Source organism: Podarcis muralis, chromosome 4, assembly GCF_964188315.1.
Source record: "Podarcis muralis chromosome 4, rPodMur119.hap1.1, whole genome shotgun sequence".
Lineage (NCBI taxonomy): Eukaryota > Metazoa > Chordata > Lepidosauria > Squamata > Lacertidae > Podarcis > Podarcis muralis.
The window spans coordinates 55,575,512-55,602,903 of record NC_135658.1 but is presented as its reverse complement, the minus strand read 5'-3'; the positions used below and the strand labels follow the sequence as shown (position 1 = coordinate 55,602,903).

General features: G+C 42.2%; 2 protein-coding genes across 5 annotated transcripts; one reads left to right on the top strand and one right to left on the bottom strand.

The window, feature by feature from the left end:
• The first annotated feature begins 159 nt into the window (after nucleotides 1-159).
• Nucleotides 160-18,705, top strand: LCA5L (lebercilin LCA5 like). 4 transcript variants are annotated; one of them, XM_077927346.1, is made up of 8 exons: nucleotides 160-313; nucleotides 1,404-1,849; nucleotides 6,725-7,230; nucleotides 8,712-8,849; nucleotides 10,159-10,252; nucleotides 13,781-13,881; nucleotides 15,901-16,030; nucleotides 16,493-18,705. In XM_077927346.1, the coding sequence occupies exons 2-8, from the start codon at nucleotides 1,426-1,428 to the stop codon at nucleotides 17,236-17,238; spliced, it is 2,139 nt and encodes a 712-aa protein (XP_077783472.1). In that variant the 5' UTR covers nucleotides 160-313; nucleotides 1,404-1,425; the 3' UTR covers nucleotides 17,239-18,705. The 4 variants fall into 4 exon arrangements, with proteins under 4 accessions (XP_077783472.1, XP_077783470.1, XP_077783471.1 ...); XM_077927344.1 differs by having other exon boundaries at nucleotides 163-313; nucleotides 1,089-1,849; XM_077927345.1 differs by lacking the exon at nucleotides 160-313 and adding an exon at nucleotides 705-1,299.
• On the bottom strand, nucleotides 18,062-27,198 carry GET1 (guided entry of tail-anchored proteins factor 1). Its single transcript, XM_028727216.2, has 5 exons — nucleotides 26,667-27,198; nucleotides 24,620-24,785; nucleotides 21,407-21,474; nucleotides 20,094-20,208; nucleotides 18,062-19,595 (listed from the first exon to the last, which is right to left on the bottom strand). The coding sequence occupies exons 1-5, from the start codon at nucleotides 26,787-26,789 to the stop codon at nucleotides 19,522-19,524; spliced, it is 546 nt and encodes a 181-aa protein (XP_028583049.1). The 5' UTR covers nucleotides 26,790-27,198; the 3' UTR covers nucleotides 18,062-19,521.
• Nucleotides 27,199-27,392: the final 194 nt, after the last annotated feature.

The window sequence follows — 27,392 nt, the reverse complement described above, 5'->3', positions numbered from 1 at the left end:
TGCCCATTAGGAAAGTGCGCGCTTGTTTATGGGTGAGATCGCAGAGGGAGTCGATCTCTCGAATCGATTTATTTTTCTCACGGCCCGGGGTGGGGGTGGGGGACGGATAACTTGGGGCCTCTGCTGCCGTGATAAAACAAGGAAACCTTTGCGCCGCGGTGGAGAAGGGGGGGCGGGCTGGGGGCTGCGAGCGAGCGACGAGCCCCTTTTGTCCAGTCCTACAAGTCCCATGACGCTCGGCGAAGTTCTGCGGTTGCCACAGTAACGGAGACCTGAAAACAACTCCTTCCGCCCATGTAGCCCAAGGAACCAGGTAACGCGGACAGAGGAGCGGCCGGGTGGAAGCTTCTGTCTGCGCGCGGGAGAAGGGAAGAAGCCTAAGCCCTGAGCTGCACAGGGAGTAAGAGTTGCTCTTGGTCCTGGCTCTGGGGGATCATAAAGGGACTGTAGGAGGCGCGCTCCTTCGGGGGGCAGCAGATCTTCCCTTCTCCTTCCTCTTGAACTTGCCGGAATTGCTTCTGTCGTTTATCCCCCGCGACTCCTCCAGCCCCACCAACCAGGAAAGGGGGAAGCCGCCCGCAGTGAGATTGCAGCCCTATACCTAGCTAGCTCCAGGGCTCACTGATCCCGTGGGGCAGTGATACTTTCCCCCAACATTTCCTCTTTTATTTAATTTTTGAAACTTTTCAGAAGTTTTTTTTCTCTCCTTCTCCCACCACTATTATCCCATGTCGTTTCTCAATACTTCCTCCCAGCACTTGCTTTGTCCTTGCCTTTCTCTGAATCTCTGAATTCAGCTTCATTTATATAAAAGCTGTGTAGTAGAGGACTCAGCAAGTTAAACATGTTTTTAAACATGTAAGTGAAAGGTAGGTCATGCAGTTAGGGGCCTTTGGTTCTTTGTGGGCTTCTGCAGTAGCAAAGGGTGACTTGCTGTTCCCCTTTCTCAGTTTAATTGCCAAGACTAATGCTGTGGCTGCATACATTTGTCTGGAGGCAGTTTGGGCCGACGCAAAATTTTCCCATGCAAGTTTAAATCCTTTGCATTGCAATATATAAAAATGTCAATACTGTTCCTTTTGTTTTAGCCTTTTTAGTTCCTTGAGTGAACTCAGAACTCAAGGAATGTTCATGAGGAATTGCAGTTCGTGGATGACAGTGCTACGAATATAGTCTATAGGGCCAGCACATCACATCTTTGGAAAGTAAATTTTATAATAAAGGTGACAGAAACTGTGAAGATTTATTGGTGCAGAATTAGAGCGAACTACTTCCAAAGAAAAAAGGATGAGGCCCTGAGTAAGCAGTGACAATACAGCATAATTTCAATTTCTGACATAAGCACCATGTTCTTTTTGTGGTTTTCAGTATACTGTAATTGACAATCCTCTTGACTTTGATAGGCTGTGGATCTCTAACAATGGAATGATGGCTTCAGATGACTACATTCTCCATTTTGTAGTTCAAGAAGACAATAAATGTGAACAAGTTACAAAAAGTAGAAGTCCAAGTGATTCTCCTAGTAGGGTCTGCAAGAGCACCCAAAGCAAATGCAGCACTAAAGTTAGCCACTGTAGTAAGTGTTCCAGTCAGTGTGGAACTTTTCAGCTTGACTATTCCAATGACTTCAACCAGGATGTTTCAAGAAGGGCTAGCAGCAGTAGCAGCAGTTATTCAGCGCAGGACAGCTGCAGAAATTCTCAGGTCTACTATTATGAAGATTTTCACACATACTCTTCAGAAACCCCTTGCAGCAATGGCAGTGGATACAGCAGTATTTTAGAACAGCCAGAAACCAAAGAGGAGGAATTATCAATGAAAACAAAGGAAAATGATCACCAAGCCAAAGGTAAGGTGGTGGACCACACTGATCACTACTAATATTAGCTTACTGTTGACAGATTATGACAGAACTAATGAAGACCAAGGCTTTGCTGGAGAACTGGCAGTTGTGCTTCTCCATTTTTATTGCTGAAGTGCCCCTGCTTCAAATGCTATATTTTTGGGAAACCACTTTTCTGTAGGAAGAAGCATTAAAAAGAGGGAGAGTAGGGGGCAGAGGAAAGAAAGGCAGGGCAAAACCAGATGGAAAGGAGAGTTGAAGTCAGCTAGTGCCTGCTTGTATGTTATGTTTCGCTAGACGTTCCCATAGCTTTGTGGGCAGCCCTCCGGGGTCTGTATGACAGCTCTCCATCCCAGCACTAGTATTTCGGTATGGCAGTCTGTGGGCGAAGTTCTGAGGCAAAGTTAACCTTCAGCATTACCTTCAAGCTTTGTAGTTTTCATGTGTGCAAAAGAGACAAAAAAGAATTGAAAGCATTATGAATGAAAACAAATTATGGCAGTGGCATAGTAGAATCTATAATCCACCACATTATTTTAGAACTACCTGTTATCTTGAAAAACGTGTGTGTAAAATTAAGAGATATGCCCCAAATATATTTTGCAACACTCCCTCTTCCAGCATCTGCTCCAAAGAATGTTAAATCCCAAATGAAACTAATTGAATTACTTGAGGGAAATTGCTATGGTTTCTTCTCCCTTGAAAGCAAAGCTCTGAACTGTTGGCAGGCAATAAATGAGCATAGTCCCGGTAACTTTATTGATTTCACACCTGCTTCTTTCAATCATGCAATGTTTTCAAGCAAAAGAGAGAAGCAATATGTTTTTTATTTGCTATGAAGGCATACTAATGCATCTCTAGCCCACCTTCCTTCCTTCCCCATCACCCTGCAATGTAATGATAATCATGCCCTTTTCCTTCTATCTTTGTCTAGGCAAACTTCCCCTGTATTCATCCATTCTATTTTCCACCCCAACATGTCACTGTCCTTGCTCATTGTTTCCCTACCACAATCACAGTGTGCTTTGCATGCTATGACCAGAGTTCTCCCCAGACCCAGCATCAACACATGGCATCCTCAGGCACCTTTTAGAACAGGGTGCACCACTGAAACCTGCTCTGGGCCTGCTGTTGACTACTGGGCGCCCCCCACTTGGGGGTCTGGGACCTGCTATTTGAATCTGCCATAATGCCCCCAACATAGTATTGCTCTGGGGCACCGTGGGAAATTAAAATGGCAACCCTAATTAGGAGTATAGAAGCCACCATTTTAATTTCCCAGTGTGGCGATGTATTGTGAGATATTAAAATTCCCCTACCCAGTCCCGCCCCCCGGGAATCCGACAAACTCTCTGATGAATGCCAGCTAATCATGTCAGGAGAACCTAGAAACAAGCCATCAAACCTGGAGCCAACACTGACTTTCTGTTCTTGTACATATGGGTATATATAGGAATGTAGGTTGCATGTTGTTGCTGTTTAGTCGTTTAGTCGTGTCCGACTCTTCGTGACCCCATGGACCAGAGCACGCCAGGCACCTCTGTCCTCCACTACCTCCCGCAGTTTGGTCAAAGTAGGTTGCATAGACCTAAATAAAGCTTCATTTATGGACATGCACATTGCTTTAACTTTTCTGAATCTGTGCTTTACTCTAAAGGAGCTGAATTCCATGCAGCTTACACTATCTACTGTCGAATGAGCATGATGCCCATTAATTAAGAAACGCTGTTTTGAAAATCTGTAGAACCTGTAACTCTTTGAAAGAAGGAGTTACACAAAAACAGTGTTTGAACATCATAGGGAGCTAAAGCATAGAACATGGGTAGACAAACTAAAGCCTGGGGGCCAGATCCAGCCCAATCGCCTTCTAAATCTGGCCCGCGGATGGTCCGCAGCATGTTTTTACATGCGTAGAATGTATACTTTTATTTAAAATGCATCTCTGGGTTATTTGTGGAGCACATGAATTCGTTCATTCCCCCCCCCCCCAAATACATAAGGTCTGAGGGACAGTGGACCAGCCCCCTGCTGAAAAAGTTTGCTGACCCCTGGCATAGAATAATATGAACAGAACGTGTTGAAGTGGTCTGCAGGCTAGAAAAAAGAGAAAAATAACAATTTCCACATAGAAGTAGAATATGTTTACAATTCCAAGTAAAAAAACCCCAAAAATCTAAAACTGAATTTTGTATTGGATCTTCACTAAGACAACTAAAAAATGAAAAGAAAAAGTTTAAAAATGAAATTAAAATAGAGGGAATACTTGTATGGATGTATTCCCTCAGAATTCAGAACCCAAATCTCTTTTTATCTGAGTTTAGAGACCCTTACCTCAAACGAGGTTAACTTACTGATTAGTTCCTTGGAACAGAAAGTTTGTTTTGCTTTTCTTTTGCTTTCCAGGGCTTCATATTCCTTAGTAAGGGCTCTAGACAGTAGTGTTTGGCGGGGCAGAGTGGGATGGAGCAGCTTCCCAACGCCAGTTTCACTTCTGGGTACCAAAAGTGGGAGGTGGGAAGGTGGTTCAGTGCAGCAGCGCAGGTGGAGCCAGTCTGATGCTCCCTCGCCTCTCTGCCTCGCCTCTGCCCCTCTCAATAACCAGCAGCGTGGCTGCTGTTGGGAAACCAGGTGAGCAGTGCAGTCCCCCCCCCCCCCGCCTGCCCCACTGCTACTCACTTTTTCGTTTTATCTGATTTAAGAATGTGGAGAACTGCTCTGTGCATCCCTTTGTGTGCTTTTGAAAACATTTCTGTGACCTCTCACGTCGGAGTGTAACTGCCAACTTCGAGGCCTTGTTCAGTTACTGTGTTTTGCAAGCCTGTTTAGCAGTAGCTGCTTAGAGACAGCTGCTGTTCTTTTTAATATAGCATTTCAAGATTGCTATTATTCCAGCAGGTATTTTGGACGAAGTATGCTTCTATAGTTTTAATTGGTTTCCATTTTTTTTAACTTTCTGTATCTTTAAAAAGACCGCTTCAAGTTAAGTTGTAGTTAAGCGGTATATAAATATTTTAAATAAATAAATATTTTTTTAAAAAAATAAATAAATAAAACAAGATGCCATTCAGGAATATATAGAGGCAAACCCTCCAGGACTGCTGCTGCTCCACAGATGCATAATTTGTCTTGGACTAGTATTCCCAGATTTTTTTCTCCTGTTGAACATTGATGTCACCTGTATGAAATGGAGTCAGGTAAAAGCATTCCAGTATTCTGTGGGGAATTTACAGGTATTATGCATTTTAATGCTGCCATTTTGCACATGCTAACAAATGCACAATACCCTTTCTTCAAATACCTGCTTGTAGAACACACTGCCCATTGAAGTTAGGCATGTTTCGTTGGAAGCTAAAAACTTATTTCTTTTTACAGTCTGTCACAGAATGATGACTTACAGGCAATATCAGATTACTTTTTTTTGGAGAACTGTTATATCTGTTTTTATTTTTTTATTTTTTAATGGATTGTTGTATTTTAGCTATGGTCTTTTGTAATGTTTAGAAGTTTATAGCCATCCCAGATAAATACTTTTCTTTTAATGTGCATAATATGAATGGGTCCCCGCAAGCCTCAGACTTGTGATCCTTCCTTCCCCACTTCCTGCACAGCTGCACAGTAGAGTTCAGAATCTTTCATGTCTACATTTGTGTCTGGAAACTGTAGTTAACCACAGTTCCTTGTGTTGCTAACATTAACTATGGTTAGTTTAAAACAAGCCAACCATGGTTTCTGCAGCTAGTTTGTTTGAATTAACCATAGTTAATGCTAATTATTATTATTAATAATAATAATAATTATTATTATTTATACCCCGCCCATCTGGCTGGGTTTCCCCAGCCACTCTGGGCGGCTTCCAACCAAATATTAAAAACAATACAGCATCAGACATTAAAAACTTCCCTAAACAGGGCCACCTTCAGTTGTCTTTTAAAAGTAAAATAGTTGTTTATTGCCTTGGCATCTGCTGGAGGACGTTCCACAGAGCAGGTGCCACTACCAAGAAGGCCCTCTGCCTGGTTCCCTGTAACGTCACTTCTCGCAGCGAGGGAACCACCAGAAGGCCCTCAACGCTGGACCTCAGTGTCCGGGCTGGAGGATGAAGGTGGAGACACTCCTTCAGGTATACAGGACTGAGGTCGTTTAGGGCTTTAAAGGTCAGCACCAACACTTTGAATTGTGCTCGGAAATGAAGATCTTTCAGAACCGGTGTTATATGGTCTCAGCAGCAGTCACCAGTCTAGCTGCCGCATTCTGGATTAATTGCAGTTTCCGAGTCACCTTCAAAGGTAGCCCCACGTAGCAACATAACAAGTTTTGGTTAACTAAAAGAACTGAGAGCTGCTGAACTCCTCACATTCTATGGGAGGAGGAGGAGGATATGTGAGTCTGAGGCAACATTATGCCTCATTCAAAGTATGCTGATCCATCTTTAGTATGGTGTTTGAACATGGCCACACACATTCACACATGCCTAATCTTTTAGTTATTTAAGGAGACATCAAGTGTGATCACGCATATGGGTTGACACTCTGATTGTATCAGTTATACAATCTTTGGGGGAATTGCAGTGAATTTTATGATGCAATGACTATATAAGCTCAACATGTTTGAACAATAAAGTCTTTTGCACATTCTATCACTTCCTGAGGATGCATTTAACTTATAGTAAGCAACTTATACAGAAACAACAGAAAACCTCTCTGTGTTCTTGGACTCAAGCCCCATCAGCCACAGTCATCATGGCCAATGGTCAGGGATGATGCAAGTTGTAATCCAGTAATATTTGGAGGATCACAGGTCCCCCATCTCTGTTATATGGATTTGCATTCTCTTACTCTCTCTAGTCTTATACCATTTTAGCTTGTTTTGTTCTTAATGTAGGGGGTAAAACACTTCCTAAGAAGAAACAGCGGCAAAAGAGCTTTTTCAATACTAGCACTATAATCACTTCCCAGAAGAACAATGTAGCTTGCCGCTTATTGTCAGCCAGGCTTCACAAAGTTAAAGAGCTGAAAAATGAAGTGTCTGTTCTGAAGAAAAAACTGGAGGCATCTAACATGGAAAATCAGATTTTGAAGCGGCTTCAATATCGACATTTGAAAGCAATAAGTAAATACGAAAATGCAGAGACTAATCTGCCTGATCTTCTAGCAAAACAGTGTGGTGAAGTGAGGACTCTCAGGGTACTTCTTAGGAAATCTCAAGAGCAGGAGCGCAGTGCATCCAAGAAACTTAGAGAAGTTGAGGCACAACTACTAAAGACAAAAGATACCTTACTGGCATTGCAGAAACTTTCAGAAGACAAGAATCTCGCAGAAAGAGGAGAACTTAGACGCAGGTTAAACACCCTCACACAAAGAATGGAAACTGGTGATAAGAGAATTCAGGTACTAATGTGCAGTATATTAATGTGCAGTGTGACTAGAATTACAGCAAGAAATATCAGAGTGCTGCTAGATTTCTAATTAACAGTCCTGGCCAAGCTATTGTTCAGATGTGCAGGAGTTCCTGAGTGTGCTGAGGTTTTCCTATTTACCTTAGGGATGGGGACAGCTCTGTACACAGATCACCATAACGCACACAGGACACCTGCTCAGGCAGGAACTCCATGTGCATAACTACACACTTGGAGCGTAGGAACCAGAACAGCTTATTTCAAAGCTATTATTAACGTATTTACTCAAATGCAATGTGCACCATTTTGGCCAAACTACGTTGTGAAAATTAGGGTGTGCATTAGATTTGATGGTGCATTAGATTCGCATAAATACAGTAGTATTAAACCTTAGTACTTTCAGACTTTGTTTCATTTTAAATTGCAGTCTAGAGTTGTAGTGTTTGTTTTTGGTTTAGAGCCTTGTGAATGGGAATCAATAGTTTTTTTACATGGGATTGGTCACTATTACCCCAATTACAGACAAGGAATTGAGATTAACAGGATGGTTCTATACATGTCTTCTGGTATAGGATAGTAGCCTCACAAGGCCTGGGTATAGTTATTTAGAAATAAGGTCCATTGAAATTAATGCTCCATCTGAGTAAATGTGTTTAGACTTGGATTAATAGTGATTTGCCTAAAGCCACTAAGGCAGCCCTGCCCTGCATCTTTGAGATGGGAAAAGAAACAGAGCAGGACCCATCAAGTCATCCCACACCTTAGAGTAGTCCATCATTAAAAAGTACTACTAAAAGCAACTGCACAGCTCTGTATCTGCCAAACTGAAGTTTCAAGTATATGGGTCAGTCCACACTTTATGTATGTTTGGGCCCTCCCTAATTTCTGCTTTGGAGTATGGAAGAAGAAACCCACTAAAGGAGTAGAAATGGCTGAAGAGGCTGGTAAAACTGACTTAGCCTCACCATGTATTTTTCACTGACCCACTGTATTTATGTGGCTCTAATGCGCCATCATATCTAATGTGCACCTCAATTTTCAGAACCTCCAAACCAAAAGGGTACTTGCTGGTGCCATCAAATCTAATGTGTGCCCTAATTTTTGCAGCATAATTTGGCCAAAAATGTGTGCATTACATTCAAGTAAATACAGTATTTTCACTACTAACTAACTGCTATGGGAATGGAAGATTCTCCTTCTAGTACACTATTTCTGATTATGGATACAATTTCCTACCACACTTGTTTGCCATAAGCATACTTGTTCTCATTATTTAAAAAAATCAAATTATTTTTTAAGAGTAGTATAAACCACTGATATTATTAATAAGAATGGGGATTTTCATCTTTCCAAAGAAGTTTATTAAAATTTGCAGTGTCTGTTGTAGTACTTCAGTCCTGTTACATTTAATATTGTATAATTCTCAGTAGGCAGGAGATAAAGTACATGGTCATGCGTTTGTAATATCTTTAGGTCTTAGAAAAGCAGCTGCTGTTGAATAATACCTCCTTTAGTCATCAGTTAGCAGTTGAGAAGAAAAAGACTCTTGAAGCTCAGTTGATTACCACGACTTTGCAAATGGAAATCAAGTCACTTAACCAAAAAATCAAGGTATTTAAGCCTCAAGTTTATTTTACTATAAGAGAATTAGCAATTTATAGAGAGCATTTGCACATCTTACAATGTCTAGTACAGGCGATAGGAGATGCTACTTTAAAAACATGTATCCTAGTGCAAAAATAAAAGTATTCCTAAGTGTGGCTATTCAACACTGAATGAGATAACAGATTGGTTATCTGGTTTCTTGTGTTTCAAGTATCAGACATTATAAGCTGTGAACGATAAAATATAGTGAGATTTTGTTTGTTTATAATTAGATTCATGGCCGCTTTTGGGTCACATGTCCTCAAAAAGTAGCTTAAAATACTATAATCATTATAAAAGGCAATACAATTAACAAGAAAACCAGTTCACAAATTGAAACTAAGATAGCAGCTAGACAAGATAAGACATTTGCAGGGATTTTAAAATCCTTGTCAAATTGGTGAGTTTTAACCATCTGCCTGAAACTTTCTTTGGAGCAGGTTTGTCAAATCTCCCTTGGGAGGGTGCTCCACTGAATGGATGCGACTACATAAAGCTGCAGTGGTCCATTTGTAAAAAAAAAGCTATCGCACATTTACAAGTAAATAATGTCAAATGTCAGATATGAAGCAAAGGTAGAGCTAAATACTCACCAGCTTTGATTTTTGCTTTAGAAGTTACCCTTTTAGTAAAGGCTGAACTTGCAGTTCAACTTGTAGTGCAAAGAATTAGTGCTTTCAATACCACATTGTCAGGTATGTCATGGCTGTGGTGCCATAGAGTCCCTCAGCAAACGCATAACAGGGATAGGGAACCTTTCTGGTCCTCAGGAGTCTCCCCGGGTCACACATGCTCCCCACTCACCAGCTAGCTCTGCTTTGTACCCTTCCTGTGTGTTTTTGCCTGGCTGGAATGTGTCCTGTGAGTGTGAAGAAAGCCTCCTGCACAAATGTTAAATTCCTATTTGTTGTTCTATCTGCTTTTGCCTCTGATCCCGCCCACCATTGGTATGTGGCCCCCAGAAGGTTGTCCAAAAGAGAATATGGCCTTTGGATGAAAAAGATTCCCCACCCCCAATTCTAAAAGGACATGCCGGATAGAATTCTCAGGGGCAATCTCAGCCAAACAAGCTCCATCCTTCTTTCAAGTAACAAGCGATAGAATATTTGGCCTGTTGAAATTATGACTAAGCAAAGATGCTTTTTACGGAGAATAAAATAAGATGGTGCTTTATGGAAGATGCTTAGTGAATTCAGCTAATTAGGCTTCATAGATAGTTGAGGTCCATATAATAAATCGTATTGCATTTTTTTAGCTTACTGCTGTGTTTTTATAGGAAAAAGAACGAGAACTTGGTGTGAGAAATATTTATGCAAATCGGATGCTTAAAGGCCAACAGGACAAAGGTGGTTCAGAGTCTCCCCCCAAAGGTAGCATAATGTTTTTCTGCTCATTTTTAATGTGGAATGTCACTTTCATGTGCCTAAACTGTATTAGAAAACTCTGCAGTATTTATTATTATTTTTAATGACTGCAATGTCTCCCTCCCCCTGACCAGCCTAAAAGAGATCCACTGATGCCTCTGGCTCAGCGCTTTGCTGTACTGCTCACTAAAAGAGTGGGTGGTATCACTGGTGAAATTCAAACAGAAAGCCCCAAAGGGTGGTGTTCCGGTGAGTAGAAGGGGCTGAGCTGCCTTGGGATCCACCAGATTCTGAGTCAGCTCCACTGCCAGCACATGATGGTACTGGGCCAATCTAGACCCACTCACTATGCCAGTCCCAGGCTGGTGTAGTGTGATGGAGGTTTTTCTCTCCCCTGCTCCCCACTTTCTATCCTGGCTGGTACGAGCAGTAGTATCTATGTTGCACAGACTGCTGTTGTCCAGCCAGGGTTAGAAATTGCTCTGCCATCAGCAACTTACTGAACTGAGGTTTCAGCAACAAATTCTGAATATCAGCAACAGTTTTGTATTTTAAAAAATCAACATTATTTTACAGTTTTTTCATAACTTTATGGCTTTAATAATGATTGGGCTGGGGGTAATCAGAAGTAAATTAGCTAGATTACTGTGCAAGATTTAAAACTTTGTATCATTGTCATTCCATAAGAAAAGCCAATCCACCCTAATACACATTTAGGTACATAGCTCCCCCTAGTCCTCAGTCTGCAGTTTCTACTGTCCTGATTAAGTGTCTTGGGTAAGCTTGCATTTGATATCACACCAGCAAAATAAGAGTGCCTATAATATCATTTCAAGTTTTGTCCAGTTGCAGGTATTAATAATAGTACATATTTGCAAGATATGTCATTGCATTTTCCTGCGCTCTATAATTTTTGTAGGGCTGATGAAATACCCAAATGCAGCATCAAGTGTTTAATTATAACACAACAAGCGAGATCCAACAGCTTGGTTTACAGTTAGAAATAGAGAGATGGTACAGTAAAGCAGGGACGCAGGTGGCGCTGTGGGTTAAACCACAGAGCCTAGGGCTTGTCGATCAGAAAGTCGGTGGTTCGAATCCCCGCGACGGGGTGAGCTCCCATTGCTTGGTCCCTGCTCCTGCCAACCTAGCAGTTCAAAAGCACATCAAAGTGCAAGTAGATAAATAGGTACCACTCCGGTGGGAAGGTAAACGGCAGTTCCGTGTGCTGCTCTGGTTTGCCAGAAGCAGCTTAGTCATGCTGGCCACATGACCTGGAAGCTGTACGCTGGTTCCCTCGGCCAATAAAGCGAGATGAGTGCCGCAACCCCAGAGTTGGCCACGACCGGACCTAATGGTCAGGGGTCCCTTTACCTTTTTCAGAAAAGCAGCCTGCATATTGACTGCAGCCCTCATGGAACTCTCCCCTCACATTGGGTAGGGTTAACATTATAGCCCCTCCTGTTGACCAGTTAAAGCTCTACTGCACAATATGTATCTAGGGGGTGTATGTGTATATATTTTTATCTATAGCTGTGTGTGTTTGTGTTTGTGTGTGTGTGTGTGTGTGTGTGTGTATACACTTGTGCGCACACATACGTTTCTTTATTTATAGTTGCAATCCTATATACATATTTACCTGAGAGTAACACTCATTGAAGATAGTAGACATGTCTATCAGTAAACATGTCTATCATTGTAAAGAAAGACAGCAATCTCCTGCACATTTTGGGGGGAGTAAGTCCAGTTATGGTGCCCACTTATGCATTGCTCCACCAAACACAAAAGAGAAAAAAGGTGCACATTTGTATGTGTGAATTTATATTCATAGGTGCAAATTTAAAAACCATAATAATAATAATTTATTATTTATACCCCACCCATCTGGCTGGGTTTCCCCAGCCACTCTGGGCTGCTTCCTACAAAATATTAAAATACAGTAGTCAGTCAAACATTAAAAGCTTCCCTAAACAGTGCTGCCTTCAGATGCCTTCTAAAAACTATTATATGTAAACAATTATTGTATGTAAACTATTATAATTTACATTTTTCAGAAGGCAAACCAAATGATTTCCCATTCAAGTCACTTCGAATAAACTCTTATGCTAATGGGCATCCCCACTCCTGATCACCCACACCATTTCTTCAATTAATTCAACTCATCAATTGACACATAATTAATTAGCCTTTGTTAGTTCAACTAAATAAAAAATAAATTGGTGTGATTCCCTGTGAGATAAAATGGCAAGTGGGTGGTCTTTTCATTCTTCCTTTTTGTACTTAATTAAGCCAAAGGCCGCTGTTCCACCATATGAACTTAAATCCCAACCGTGGGGGAACAATGTCATTTCTGTTCCCTTTCAATGGACACCAGAAAAAGAAATGGCTACCTCTATGTAGCAGAAGCTATTTCCCAGCCAGGGAAATGGCATTTGAGGTTTCAGTTTGTGGGGCAGCAGCAAGGTGGCAGCTCAGCTCAGCTGCTGACCTGCTTTTTGCTTAATTATGTAAAGAAGAAAAAGGGGGGCCAGATAGCGAAGACCACCCACTGGCAAATTCGTCTCATCTTGTATGTCCAGTACTGGACTAAGGCAGAGGACCTTGAAGTACCAACCTCTCTGAGGACATCTGAGATGAACAGTGGCGTAGCGTGGGTTGTCAGCACCCGGGGCAAGGCAAGTAATTTGCACCCCCTAACCCGTGGATTTGCGCCCCCTAACCCTAACCCCCAGATGTTGCGCCCGGTGCGGCTGGCCCCCCCTGCACCCCCCACGCTACGCCACTGAAGATGAAACTAGCTTTGCTTGTGTGCGCAGCTCAAAGGCAGGTTTCTCAGTAAGCCACGAAACAAAAGTAACACCTTACTCTAGCTTTTTCAAACAACTTGGACTGCTTAACGTATGCCACACCAAATGAGTCCTTAAAAAGTGGGAAGGAGGGACTCCAGCTTTATGGAAGAGGAACTACTTTGCATGCAGAATCTCCAACATATCCAAGTAGTACTGAGAATGCATTGTCTAAAATCCTGAAGAGCCACTGCCAGTTGGTGGAGACAGTCCAAGCAATTCCAATTCCTGAAGCACCATTGCAATGACCCAAACATCCAGTTGGGTGGTTGGCTAGGTTGGTAGGCTAGTGGCATCATTTAGCATTGTAGCTTCCAGGCAGTCATATCTATAACATGTTATAGTACCTGATCCTGGATGTTACCAGAACACAGATTACCATGGCCAGGCTCTCACTACACAGTCGGCACATCAACCTCAACTGATGAAAGGTGCTTCATTCCATAGAGGCTGTGTAGGCATCCACTAACTCAACTTTTAAGGGAAAGGTAATCCATCAAGAAAAGGCTGAATGCCGTCTCCCTGAATTGATGAAGCATCTGCCCATAGAACTTTTGTCTCAGGATTGAATTTCAGTTTATTGTCCCATATTTAGCCCACCACCAATTCCAGACATATAAGCATTTCATATTTTCAGGAGTGCAGAGGGGATACGTCTCAATATTTACTTCCTCTTGTCTTTTCATAGCTGTCAATGTCTCCAAGTCGGTACAAGTAGATGTGAATCTAGAAGCAACAGCTCTTCAAAAGCACGAGGCAGAGAAAACTTCAGTTGTTTTTTTAAAAGAGGTATGGCAGATCTGAATTAATCCTTTTACAACTCTAAACCACTCTTGTTCATGCTGTGTTGTCTTATAGCTTCATTTCTTCCTGCAAATTGCAGATTCCTTAACATACAGGTTCCTGAATCATATTACAGTGACATTGTGAAAATAACATTGTCCTCATTGAAATAAGTTTACTTCATCATTGAGGTGACTCCATCTTGCATGAAACACTGAACGAAATGCTGGCTAGTGCAAACAAGCAAATATGCTGGTTCCTAAAGTAAGGACCATGGTGGCAGCTGCACTCTTCCTAAGCCCTGTGTGGCTGTCATGACCTGTGGCTAAGCCATGGTTTGTCTTTGTCTTATGATGGAACCTTGGTTCATGGTTTGTCTTGCTCCAAATAAGCCATGAGCTATAGGCTTCATATTGGCTTGCCACTCATAGTTTTTCAGGGCTAATGCATTACTTGAGTTAGTGTTATGTGCAAAGCATGTGAACCGCCCTGAGACTTGTAGGTATAGGGTGGTATATAAATTTATTAAATAATAAAATAATAATAGGAAGAGGGACTTACTTTTCAGTAAACACGCTGAGGATTGTTGTGTTAGCTTGGGTAAACAAGTCCAACTGTTATAAATAAGGGCTAGATAAGACATAAGATATTCACAAGGAACCTAATGTTGTACGATTTGCTCTTGGCACAGCTGTATGAACGCCCAGTGAAAAAATCTGTGCAAGTGCCTCCACCATATATTAGAGTATGACTGCACCATCCTCTGCTTTGAAGAGGATATTGAGATAGTAATTACATTTTAGCAACAGGATAGTGGTGAACTTAAATTGCCTTGCACAGTTTCTCTTCACCACTCCTATGCTTGATAAGGACATGAAAGAGAAACTGTGGACTTCTCATTGCATATCATATTTTTTGTCCAGTTCCTGGATAAGAGCAGGAAATGACAGACATGTTTGCACTACACACTTTTCATGGGTTGCACCACTATGTTGGGAGATTGAGGACAGGGGAAAAGTACTTCTTCACGTGGTGCATAGCAGTGATGGACAACAGCTAAGATGACTTTAAAAGGGTTTTAGGCAGATTCATGGAGGACAAGGCCATCAATGGCCTATACTTGATGGCTCCGTTTCCTCCAGTATCGAAGGCCTATATCCCTGGGTACCAGTCGCTGAGGATCTTCAGCTATTGTGCTCATGTTCTACTTGTGAGCCATTGCCATCTGTGTAAGCAGAATGCTGACATAAACCTTTGGTCTGATCCAGGTGGCATCTTAAGTTCATACAACAGGACTTGTGAGGAAAGCAAAAAACCTTCCTTGCCACTTTGTTTCTGTGATTTATGGTCAGAAAATCACAGGGGACAAGTCCTTGTTTTATTTAATAGACATTTTTCTACTCTGACTGAGCCTCTTGGGCTTGCTGATTGGAAGGTTGGCGGTTCGAATCCCCGTGACAGGGTAAGCTCCCGTTGCTGTCCCAGCTCCTGCCAACCTAGCAGTTTGAAAGCATGCCAATGAGTAAATAGGTACCGCTATAGCAGGAAGGAAAACGATGTTTCCATGCGTTCTGGCACTCATCATGGTCCTCCATGCCCCAGTAGCGGTTTACTTATGCTGGTCACATGACCCAGAAAGCTGTCTGTGGACAAACACCGGCTCCCTTGGCCTGAAAGCGAGATGAGCGCTGCAACCCCATAGTCGCCTTTGACTGGACTTAACTGTCCAGGGGTCCTTTACCTTTACCTTCCTGTGTTGTGGACTTTAGTGTGTTGGGACTCATGTGATCCCATTCATTTTAGACAATCTCCAAACAAAGTATGAGGCTGAAGCCAGCATACTCTTAAGCCTATGTTAATTTGAGGGGAGTTCAGATAGATTCTGTCTACTTTATGGAGGCAAATTAGGTCACGGATTGAGAACTGAAATCTATCCATCACTTGCTGCTATTCAAACACATTCGAAAGCTACAAAGTGCAAATCAAACTGACATATATGTGTTTTTCTTTCTATTATTTCTTTAGGAGATGACAACCAAAGATATTAACTGCAAAGACAAACTATGTGATGTGGATAAAGAGATGGAATCAAAAACAGAAGTTCATCAAAATCAAAAATTAACAATGCAACAGATTTCAAATATAGCATGCAGAGGTATCTTAACAGTATTTTGAATCTGATGTGTCTACAGATTTAGCAAATCTTTCAGCAGCAGTAGAGAGTCTTTTTTCAGCCCGAAGGGCAGATTATCTTAGTGTAATACTCTTGAGCCAGGCTGGATGGGGCCAGACCCAAAAGGAACAGTACCAGACAGGCAGTCACTCATTTAACATATAAACACAGTCACACACACTGTCCCTTCTGCCCTCTGCTCAACCTACCTCTTCTCAGCTGACACATGAAATTCAGCTAAGCAGTGGGTGGGGAGTTCCCAGAAGCTGATTTGCTAAGGGTGCTGATTCTGTGTTTAAGGTCATTTGTAGCTACTAAATCTATAGATGTGCCTGCAGTGTTTTAATTTCTGTCTGAATAAAAAAAAAATTATGATATAAAAATGTTACTGACTGATTTCTAAGAATTTTTACTGTTGAAATAATAATATTCTTTTGTAATTAGGGGAAGAGATATGTCCAAATACAGAAAATCTTTTCAGATGTGAAAACCTAGAAAGACAGAAAAACAGGAGGGAAAGACAAAGGCTCAACTTGTTGAAAGAAGAGTTTGAGAAATTAAGGACAGACCAAGCATTGGAGTCCACAAATGACATCCAACAAAAAATGAATAACCAGGAAAAAGTTGCAACTGAAAAACAAGAAAATGAGCCAAAACAAGTGAGCTGTGATAAAATGGAAACAGTAACACAAAGATACAAAACGCCTTCCACATTAAAGAAACAGTATGTATTTTCAGAAGCTGTTGAAAATTTGCATCAGGGATACCCTTCAACAGGTCCACTGTCCAACACAAGCACCACCTGCAGTAGTAGACAAGTGAATAGACACCAGGGTGAAATAGCTGAGTTGAAGGCAGAAAATTCAAGCAGTGCCTATGAACCGTCATTTGGTAAGGTTACCAAAACAAGGCAAAAGGACACCACGTTGACGCTTGGCAAAGAACACATTCCTGCAGTATCAACAGAAAAGAAAACCACTCTTATGGAAGAACTCTTTGGTCCAAGCTGCATCTTAAAGGACAGTCACTCAAAACTTAATTTAAAAGAGGCAGTTAAGGAAAAAAAAACTTTGATGAGTGAAAAGTCTTATGAGATTTCACAAGTCAATGATGGTTTGCAGTGTGGCGATTCCAAACAAGCCCATATAAAGGTTTTCCATACATTTGCCTTTCTGGAAAACTTGAAATAATTACTGTCATAATTTAACAATATTTTCATCTTAAAACACACACAGTATATGAAAATAATTCATTAACTGCTGCAGACTGGGTCCCCCCCCCTGGAGAAAGTTTCATTTACCATAAGAGGTAAACATTTTATATTCCATTGCAGGAAAACATGCATGCAAGTTATCAGTTTATATTGTAACAATGAAATCATCATATTGCAGTGCATTTTAAAAAATTAAAATGAAGCACAATGACAGGTCTATTACTGGAGCTCTAAATAAGAATACATTGAAAAGAATTGCACTGAATAGGCATTGGTGGTAAAGCTTATTGGGGGAAAAGACAGTTAATGTGTATTTACAATAGAAAAATGAGGCACTGCATAACTTTTTTCTTATTCCATTCCACAAAGCCTCTTAAATGAATGCAGTGATTCAAATTATCTACATAGTCCCAGTTAGGAAAGTGAATGCTTACATGAAGGGGCCTTCGAATAGGGCGCTTTTGACCCATCCATGTTGATTTGTGTAATCTGATATAGATAATGAGTGCAAGTTATGGGGTTGTTGCCAGAAAGAAGAATGACAGTAAGGCCTATTTTATTAACTCTCAAATTTGGCCATCTTCAGACTACACAGACTAATTCATCTGTCTATACAAATTTCTCAGTGCAGGAAGATATGTTGGTTACAGTAATTTCTATGGTTATAATTGGATATCCATATTGTTTTTTACTATTGTAACTGAACCCCAAATATGGAAAACAGGTAGCATTCGAAACAGCCATTAAAAGCTCTTCTTCTAATCAAACATTCTTGGTAATTTAAATATTAAATATTGTGCTACCCACAACTTTGTTCTCTTTTATTTTCCTTCTTAGAACACAAAATATTGAACATAATTAGTACAAAGAGGTGTCAATATATGCAACAGGATCCAGTATGATTAAACACACAACTGCAACAATGTATCATTTCATCTGTTCCTAACAAATAGGAGATTGATCTTACTGCCATTATGTACCTAGAGCACTTAGGATCAGGGAAGCTGCACACCAGCACTTCAGTGGTACAGTATTCTGTTAAAGCAGCAGACATGGGCTCAATACAAGTGGGAGAGGAACATGTGCTGCAGACAGAGCCAGCAGATCACCTGGGCAGTAGAGGGAGCCATAGCATTGTGTTAAGAACTATATTATTCCCTACATGGGAATCTTAAAAAGCTTTCAGTCATCAAATGGGTACAGATTTAGCACAAACCTATCCAACAAGTTTATTTGTGTCAATGGTTGTTTGGAAATTTTATCTGACGTGCAAGTTCTCACATCTCCTCCTTCTCTTTCTTACACACAAGTGGCTAGAATAAAATATGCATCATGCTGAATTCTCTAAGCAAAAACACAGCATGTGGCCAAGAGGGGGAGAAAGAGCCACTGTTGCATAAGGCAAAGACCCTTCCAGTAATATTTTGATACTAATCAAAATCTTCTTAAAAAAGAATCAGAGGAGGAAGGAATTGATATCAGGCAGATACAGTCAAAAACAGAATATGGGCTAGATTAGCTGGAAAGTTCCTGGCCATAAAAAATGTTGGACCTGTGTGCTTCCCCTCTCCTCATACCATGCCTTTAAGGGACCTGTGATTTCATAATATTTTATCTTAGCCTGATGTAATGGGGAACTGTAGTTCCCATGATTGAAGTGCTGAAAATTCAATCCTGTAGTTCCCAGGATTGAATTGCTAAGTTGGCAGAATGTGGACTTGACATTTGTTCCTAGTTTAGTGAACTATGGTATATTATGTCTGTACTGTGGTAGTGAAAAGTCAATCATAACATATTTGACAACACTGAAATTACAATAGAGAAACAAATGTGGACAAAGTTAAAGGAACCACATTATTTTTAAAAACTATTTTCCTTTCACTTTTAAAATGTCTACATGGCTTTAAAACCATTACATGCACATAGGCTGCAATCCTAACCTCACCTAGAATTAAGACCCACTGAATTCAATGGGACTTACTCTGAGTAGCCATGGTTAGGATTGATCAGCTACAATTTAAATAGAACTTATGCCCAGCACTGCAGGTTACAAACTGAAAAGGAACTTTACACAATACAATACAATACAATACAATACATTAAAAATTTAACAGAATGTTGTATTAAGATTTATCAATGCTTTATTACTCAATCCCAAACCCTGCCTGCTTTTCATAGGCATGTACATTCCAGATGGTACAATGTATGGGTGCTGTATTTCACAAGAAACTGAGAAGTCTGCTGAAACTAGGAATCCTTCTCAGCTGAAAGGGTGAAGCATAATGGCCACAACTTTGTTACAAACCACCAACCAACAAGTAATGCCAACACCACCTAAAAATAAGAAATACATGCTGTAAGACACTAGTATTCTCAGTAACTAAAACATACATATTTAAACATGTAGGGACAAGAAATCAGATTCAGTAACAACACCAGTAGTTGCAGAAAACACTTGCATAAGGATATATCTATGAGATAACTATTGATTCAGAAGAATTATATAAAGCCCAGTACCACTAGTATGTGTAATCTGGAATCTCTATGCAAATGAAAGATGTGGTTAGGTGTGTGACTATGGGCATAATCCACTAAATTCTTCCTTCTCCAATGTAAATTATGGAGTTACACAACAAACAGTGCTCTCACTGCATCTCTTATTCATTTTAACATGGTGAGCCAAGCATTATTAGCTTCTGCAACTATTCAGGAATCTCGGAAGGCAGAGGTGTGGCAATGCATTCAAAATCAACTCATGTATAATATTAAGATAGGAGAGATATATGAAATTCCTGGAAAAGCTTGAGAAGCATTAAAATAATATAGGCTTACCTGCCACTCCTGTTGGAAAAGCTACTAAACGTTCTAGTGGAGCTAGCCATTTGCTTGGAAGCACAGTAACTGGTTCAGAGTAATACTTCCAGATTAGTGAGATCATTAAGGCAGCCTGGAATTAAAACAATCGTTACATGATTATGCATGAAAACCTCAAAATAAAAGAGTTCTTGTTTACATCTAGCTGCGCAATCAGCATTCCTGATGCCTAGCAAGTGCTAGATGCCCATGTTATCCTTAAAAATAACCCACTGTTCAAAAAATCAATACAACTAGTCGGTACCTTGGTTCTGGAACACCTTGTGACTCGAACATTTTGGCTTCCTAACACCGCAAACCTAGATGTGAGTGTTCTGGTTTGTGAACGTTTTTTGGAAGCTGAATGTCCGACGTGGCTTCTGCAGCTTCTGACTGAGTGCAGGCAGCTCCTGCAGCCAATCGGAAGCTGTGCCTTGGTTTTCGAACATTTTTGGAAGTTGAATGGACTTCTGGAACAGATTTCGTTCGAGAACCAAGGTACGACTGTACTGTGACCTCAAAGTCAGTGCCACACAAAGTGAGAACCCTGGCCCTCGCCCCATATGAGGAACACAGCCTCTTCTTGATTAGTCATCAGTTCTTGGCTTGCACTGTAACAGCTGGGAAGTCTGCATTTTCTATGCTGGACTACTCAGAGCACATGGCACTGGACACAGCTTCACGTGATTGGTTGCCAGATGAAAAGGCAGAGCAAAGGAAAGCCTATGGCCTAATATTCACTCGGATGGTAAATCTGTGCTTGGACTATACATCTCTGGCGTATATGAGCGTATCACATAACTGAATGCACCTTCATATAAAACAATACACACCAGAGAATGTGTGTGTGCATGCGTATCACATAACTGAATGCTTCTTCATGCGAAACAATACCTGATTTGATATATGCAGGGAATTTGTTTCCGAATATAAACATTGGATATTATGGCACATGGCTAAGGAATCTTAATCAATTTTTAGTATTTATTAAATTTGTATACCACCTGTCATCCGAAGATCCCAGGACAGTCCACAACAGAAAAGTACAAAATGCAAATACAAAATCAAACAAAAACAGACCAATAACCCCCCTCCCATAAACACATTTTAAAAGTCATGCAAAGTTAATCAGCTGAACCCTTGGTTGAAGAGAAACGTTTTTGACTGGCGCCTAAAGATATGTAATAAAGTCACCTAGGGGAGAGCATTCCACAAAGGGAGAGCCACTGCAAAAAAGACCCATTCACATGTTTAGCTTTGAAAGGTTCCATATATAAACCAATTTTACTTACCTGCAAAATGTAGAATACAATATTTATTACCCACTTTATTTTGGCTAGTTGAGCTGTTCGTGTTTTCACTGTTAAAAGAAACAAGTATGATTTGCATTATTTACATTAATAGGAGACATGATTTTACTTTAAACTGATAAAAATAACTTTTGTTTCCACTTTAAGGATGCCTGCTTCTTTAAAATTCAAATTCTAGAGGCTATGGGTGTATAATTAGAAATGAAAAATAAAAACTAGTCTCCGACACCTGTTTCCTTGCTTTTTTTCAAAAACATTTTCTAGTTCACAAAACACGGATATAGAAATATTAATAACATAACACTATCATTGCCTTGAAACTGACGTATCAGCAGATCCCTAAGCTTGCTGTATTTACGGTAATATGTTGTTGTTGTTTAGTTGTGTTCGACTCTTCGTGACCCCATGGACAGGGCACGCCAGACACTCCTGTCTTCCACTGCCTCCCGCAGTTTGGTCAAACTCATGCTGGTAGCTTTGAGAACACTGTCCAGCCATCTCGTCCTCTGTTGTCCCCTTCTCCTTGTGCCTTCAATCTTCCCCAACATCAGGGTCTTTTCCAGGGAGTCTTCTCTTCTCATGAGGTGGCCAAAGTATTGGAGCCTCAGCTTCAGGATCTGTCCTTCCAGTGAGCACTCAGGGCTGATTTCCTTCAGAATGGATCGGTTTGATCTTCTTGCAGTCCATGGGACTCTCAAATTGTCTCCTCCAGCACCATAATTCAAAAGCATCAATTCTTTGGCAATCAGCCTTTTTTATGATCCAGCTCTCACTTCCATACATCACTACTGGGAAAACAATAGCTTTAACTATACGGACCTTTGTCGGCAAGGTGATGTCTCTGCTTTTTAAGATGCTGTCTAGGTTTGTCATCACTTCTCCCAAGAAGCAGGCGCCTTTTAATTTTGTGACTGCCGTCACCATCTGCAGTGATTATGGAGCCCAATAAAGTACTGTATTTTTCGCTCTATAGGACGCACTTTTTCCCCTCCAAAAATTAAAGGGAAATGTGTGTGCGTCCTATAGAGCGAATGCAGGCTGCGCGGCTAAGCCCAAGACCAGAACAGGGAGATGGAGCGCTGTGGAGTGCTCCGTCTCGCTGTTCTAGCTTGGGGTTAACTGCGCAAAGCCTCTGCAGGGCAGTGGGGTGCCTTCACCTCGCCGCCCTGCAGAGGCTAGAAAGGCTGTCCCCGAAGCCTGAAGCCTTTGGAGCGCAGCCTCCAAAGGCTTCAGGGATCTTTGAAGCTGGTGGTGGAGGAAAGCAGCGCTTCCCCCCACCGCCAGCCCCACAAGCTCGGGGGGCTTGCTGCCTTCGCGCTGCTCCCCGACCTGATCTTTGAGGCTGGCGGAGGGGGAAAGCAGCGCTTCCCCCCCACGCCAGCCCCAAAGAGCAGGTCAAAAGGAACCTGAAGCCTCCGGAGCCCACAGGGAACTCCCGCCGCACTCCAGAGGCTTCGGGTTCCCTTCACTGAAGCCTGGAGACTGAGAGGGGTCAGGCTTCCAAGGTAGCCACCTGAAGCCTCCGGAGCGCAGCAGGAATTCCCGCTGTGCTCCGAAGGCTTTGGGTGAATGCACCTTGAACACACCTTGTTTTAGAGGGGAAGAACAAGAATTTTTTTTTTCTGTTCTCCCCCTCCTATGGTCCGGTGCGTCCTATAGAGCGAAAAATATGGTAAAATCTCTCACTGCCTCCATTTATTCCCCTTCTATTTGCCAGGAGGTGGTAGAACCAGTGGCCATGATCTTAGGGGGGGTTTTTTATGTTGAGCTTCAGACCATATTTTGCGCTCTCCTCTTTCACCCTCATTAAGAGGTTCTTTAATTCCTTCTCAATTTCTGCCATCAAAGTTGTGTCATCTGCATATCTGAGGTTGTTGATATTTCTTCCGGCAATCTTAATTCTGGTTTGGGATTCATCCAGTCCAGCCTTTCGCATGATGAATTCTGCATATAAGTTAAATAAGCAGAGAGACAATATACAGCCTTGTCGTACTCCTTTCCCAATTTTGAACCAATGAGTTGTTCCATATCCAGTTCTAACTGTAGCTTCTTGTCCCACATAACGATTTCTCAGGGGACAGATGAGGTGATCGGGCACTCCCATTTATTTAAGAACTTGCCATAGTTTGCTGTGGTTGACACAGTTTGTGATGACCAGCTTTTTATCTTGACAGAATTCTGTTAGCCTTTGCCCTGCTTCATTTTGAACTCCAAGGCCAAACTTGCCAGTTGTTCCTTTTATCTGGCTCCCTACTTTAGCATTCCAATCCCCTATAATGAGAAGAACATCCTTATTTGGTGTCATTTCTAGAAGGTGTTGTAAGTCTTCATAGAAATGGTCAATTTCAGTTTCTTCAGCACCAGTAACTGGTGCATAAACTTGGGATTACTGTGATGTTAAAAGGTCTGCCTTGGATTCGTATCGAGATCATTCTATCATTTTTGAGACTGCATCTCAATACAGCTTTTGATACTCTTTTGTTGACTATGAGGGCCACTCCATTTCTTCTATGGGAGTCTTGCCCACAGTGGTAGATATGATCATCTGAACTGAATTCACCCATTCCTGTCCATTTTAGTTCACTGATACCCAGGATGTCAATATTTATCCTTGCCATCTCATTTTTGACCACTAGCTTACCTTTGTACATGGATCTTACATTCCAGGTTCCCATGCAATATTTTTCTTTACAGCATTGGACTTTCCTTTCACTTCCAGGCACATCCACAACTGAGCGACCTTTTGGCTTTGGCCCAGCCGCTTCATCAGCTCTGAATCTACTTGTACTTGTCCTCCACTCTTCCTCAGTAGCATGTTGGACACCTTCCGACCTGAGGGGCTGAGTTTATATGCCTGTTGTTTTTGTCCATGAAGTTTTCTTGGCAGAGATACTGGAGTGGCTTGCCGGTTCCTGCTCCAAGTGGATCACGTTTAGTCAAAACTCTCCACTGACCTGTCCGTCTTGGGTGGCCCTGCACAGCACGGCTCATAGCTTCTCTGAGTTATTCAAGCCCCTTTGCCATGACAAGGCAGTGATCCATGAAGGAGGTATTTAATATAGTCATGTTTTATATTATGCATGTTTTTAAAAAAACATTTTTTAAAAAATACTGAGAACAGTACAAACAATCTAAAAATATTAAACAGAAGTGAAAGGTAGGCTAATGATGCAAATATAAATAGCAAGTATTTACCATGAGTCTTAAGTTTATCAGTCATTTTGTTAATCTTCCTTTCTAGTCGGGCATATCTAGCAAATTCATCCATCATACTAATGGTAGAAAGTTCTTGCTTCATGTTCTGAATTTCAGATCTCATTTGTGATTCCTGCTCAGCATCCTTTTGTAGCAATCTGGATATCTGACAAAGAGAAAGATGTCCAAACACCTGTTGAGTCATCACTTTCCTCTTTTTTAAAAAAGAAAATGAATTTATTTGTTCTAAAACATAGTTATTGCTTACTTCACTCTAAGCAGTCTTTTAGTCCCTCTCCTAAACAGCTTGATCCAAGTACACTTTGAAGCGTGGCCCAAGTTATTTAAGTTCAATGTTTTGTAAGCAGAGGCATCCTAGGCTGCCTTGTACCCTTGACTAGGAGTTACATCGGCACCCCATTCCCCCCCACCCTGCCCTCATGGAACAGAAACTCAAAAAGGTTTTCTTTCATGCTCCGCCAGTGAACATTTCTAATAGTGTGCGGGCAGATGGACTCCTAGCCACTGTAAGGCAGAAAGGAGAGGTGTGATTTTTGTGCCCTTCCTGCAGGGTTTGTGCCCTTGATGGGGGCCAACCTAACCAACTACTAGGTATGTCCCTATTTGTAAGTTTATCGGAATTTTAAATGAAAAGCAATGAATAATTTCCTAGAAAGACCTTTGCTAGCAGTCTACCTCCTTCCCAACTCTTCAATATATCATGCTTGGAGCAGAGTGTCCAAACGCACAAAAGCTAAAGGCTGTGTTCTCAAACTCTGAACCTAAAGATGAATAAAGCTACTTAAAAAATAATAATAATACACCCCTACCAAGGGATGGGTGCATCTATTTCTGGTCTGCCACTTTTGATTGTTTCTCTTCCATAATTCTGTTCCGTTTTTTACATTGATCCTCTTTTAAATCCTCTTTAAAATAAGTGTTTTAATACTATGTTAAATTATGGGTATTTTCTCTCAAAGCATGCATACATTTAAACTGCTGAGAATTGTGTTGCAATTTGGCAGGGGCAGTGTGTCCTGTTTCACTGCTTGAGGCCAAATGGGAAGTACTGCCCTGCTGCTACCATACCTGCTGCTGCCAGATATTGCATGCTGTGCTGCTGCTAGGCGCTAATTTCAGGCAAGATTGCACCAATTCTGGGTGAGATTCACCCCAAATGGATGGAATCTTGCCCAAAATTGGTGGTGCTTCTCCATCAATGGCAGAAAAAGCAGGGCACTGGGGAGGGGGGAGTTCGGTTGCTTGTGGCAGTGGCTTCACCCTGCCTAATGGCTGTGCTGGCTCTACAATTTGGAGAAAAGCAAAATTCACCAAATAGCTAGGAAGGTGGCAAGATATTTCCATTTGAAAGACATGCCTGCTGCATACTTCAAATCTGAACCTCACAGCCAAAGAATGTTCTGCTGTTATTATATTTATATTTATCCCACCTTTTCCCCAGACTAGGAATCAAACACGGCAGCTTGAAATACAGCTTCTATCCACAAGGCCGTTTTATTCCATACACTCTCTGCCCTGAAAGCCTCCAAGTGCAATCAATGTAAATGGCTCCGACAAGATGATCATCTGACCTCTTATTTTTTAAATAAAACAACAGAACAGCCACATCCATCACCTGGATAGCCTGCCTGCTAATCCAGAGTGACCTCGCTGCTTCCGTACTTGCGAGAACGAAAATGACTTCGGGTGGCATTGACGTTTCCTCAAAATAACCTATAGAAATTAATTGGCCTAACTTAAGACATGTTCATTAATTTCAATGGGTCTACTCAGAGTAAAGCTCAGTGTGCACTAGGCCCACAGGGAGACTCCCGAGGAAAGATGGGCGATAGGGATCGGGCCGTCCCTAGCGATCTCGGCGGCTGGGCTGGGAGACGCTCCGCTCGACCCGCCCCGGCCGCCCCTTCGGCCCTCCCCTGAACTCGGGCCCCAGCTGGAAGGCGGCTGCCCTCCCCACCCAGGCAGAGCGAGGGAGGCGGATCGGGGCGCCGTCGCTATGGGAACCCAGCGGGCTGACGTCACTTACAATGGAGGAGCAAGAGGGCAGGAGGATTTTGAGGAGGTTACACAAGAACACGGAGCTCAACACGAGGAACCAGGCGCCGTCACCCGTCACGTCTCCCGTCTCCACTAGAACCTCCTCGTCCATGTCTCAGGCCGGACTGGACGTGGGGGGGGGGGCGGGCAGAGGGAGGGGAAGGGATTAGAGACACGCGAGGAAGACGGAGAAAAGCGGCTGCCAGTCTCCCGCCTCCGCCAGAGAAGAATAATGGGGTGGGGGAGGGGGAGAAGGAACACTACAAAAAAGGCTCGGGCTCGCGGCCGCTTCTCAAACTGCGCAAGCGCACATCCTCCCTCTTCACCACCACCACCCCCGCCCCGTGGTTTGTGCCTCGCTGGATTATTATTTTTTCGTAATAACAACCGCGGTCGCTGAGCTCACGCGCTCCTGTTATGTGTGCGCACGCGCGCACATGTCACAGTTACTGTCACCCTCTTGCCGAGACAGCCTATCAAACCCGCCCAGGTGGAGGGGAGCAGCCCGCCTCCGCCTCAACGCATTGAAGTCGACGGGCCTCTCCTCATGGGTGGGACGGACTGTTGTGATTTAAAAAGAGGGCGCGCGAAGTGGGCTCGTCCAATAGGGACGCGCGCGCCTCGGAGCGGGGAGGAGGGCGGCGCCGAGGAGAGCGTGCGTGCGCGCGCGTGCGTCCCCCCTCCCTTCCCATCCGGCTGGATCCTGTTGCGGTGC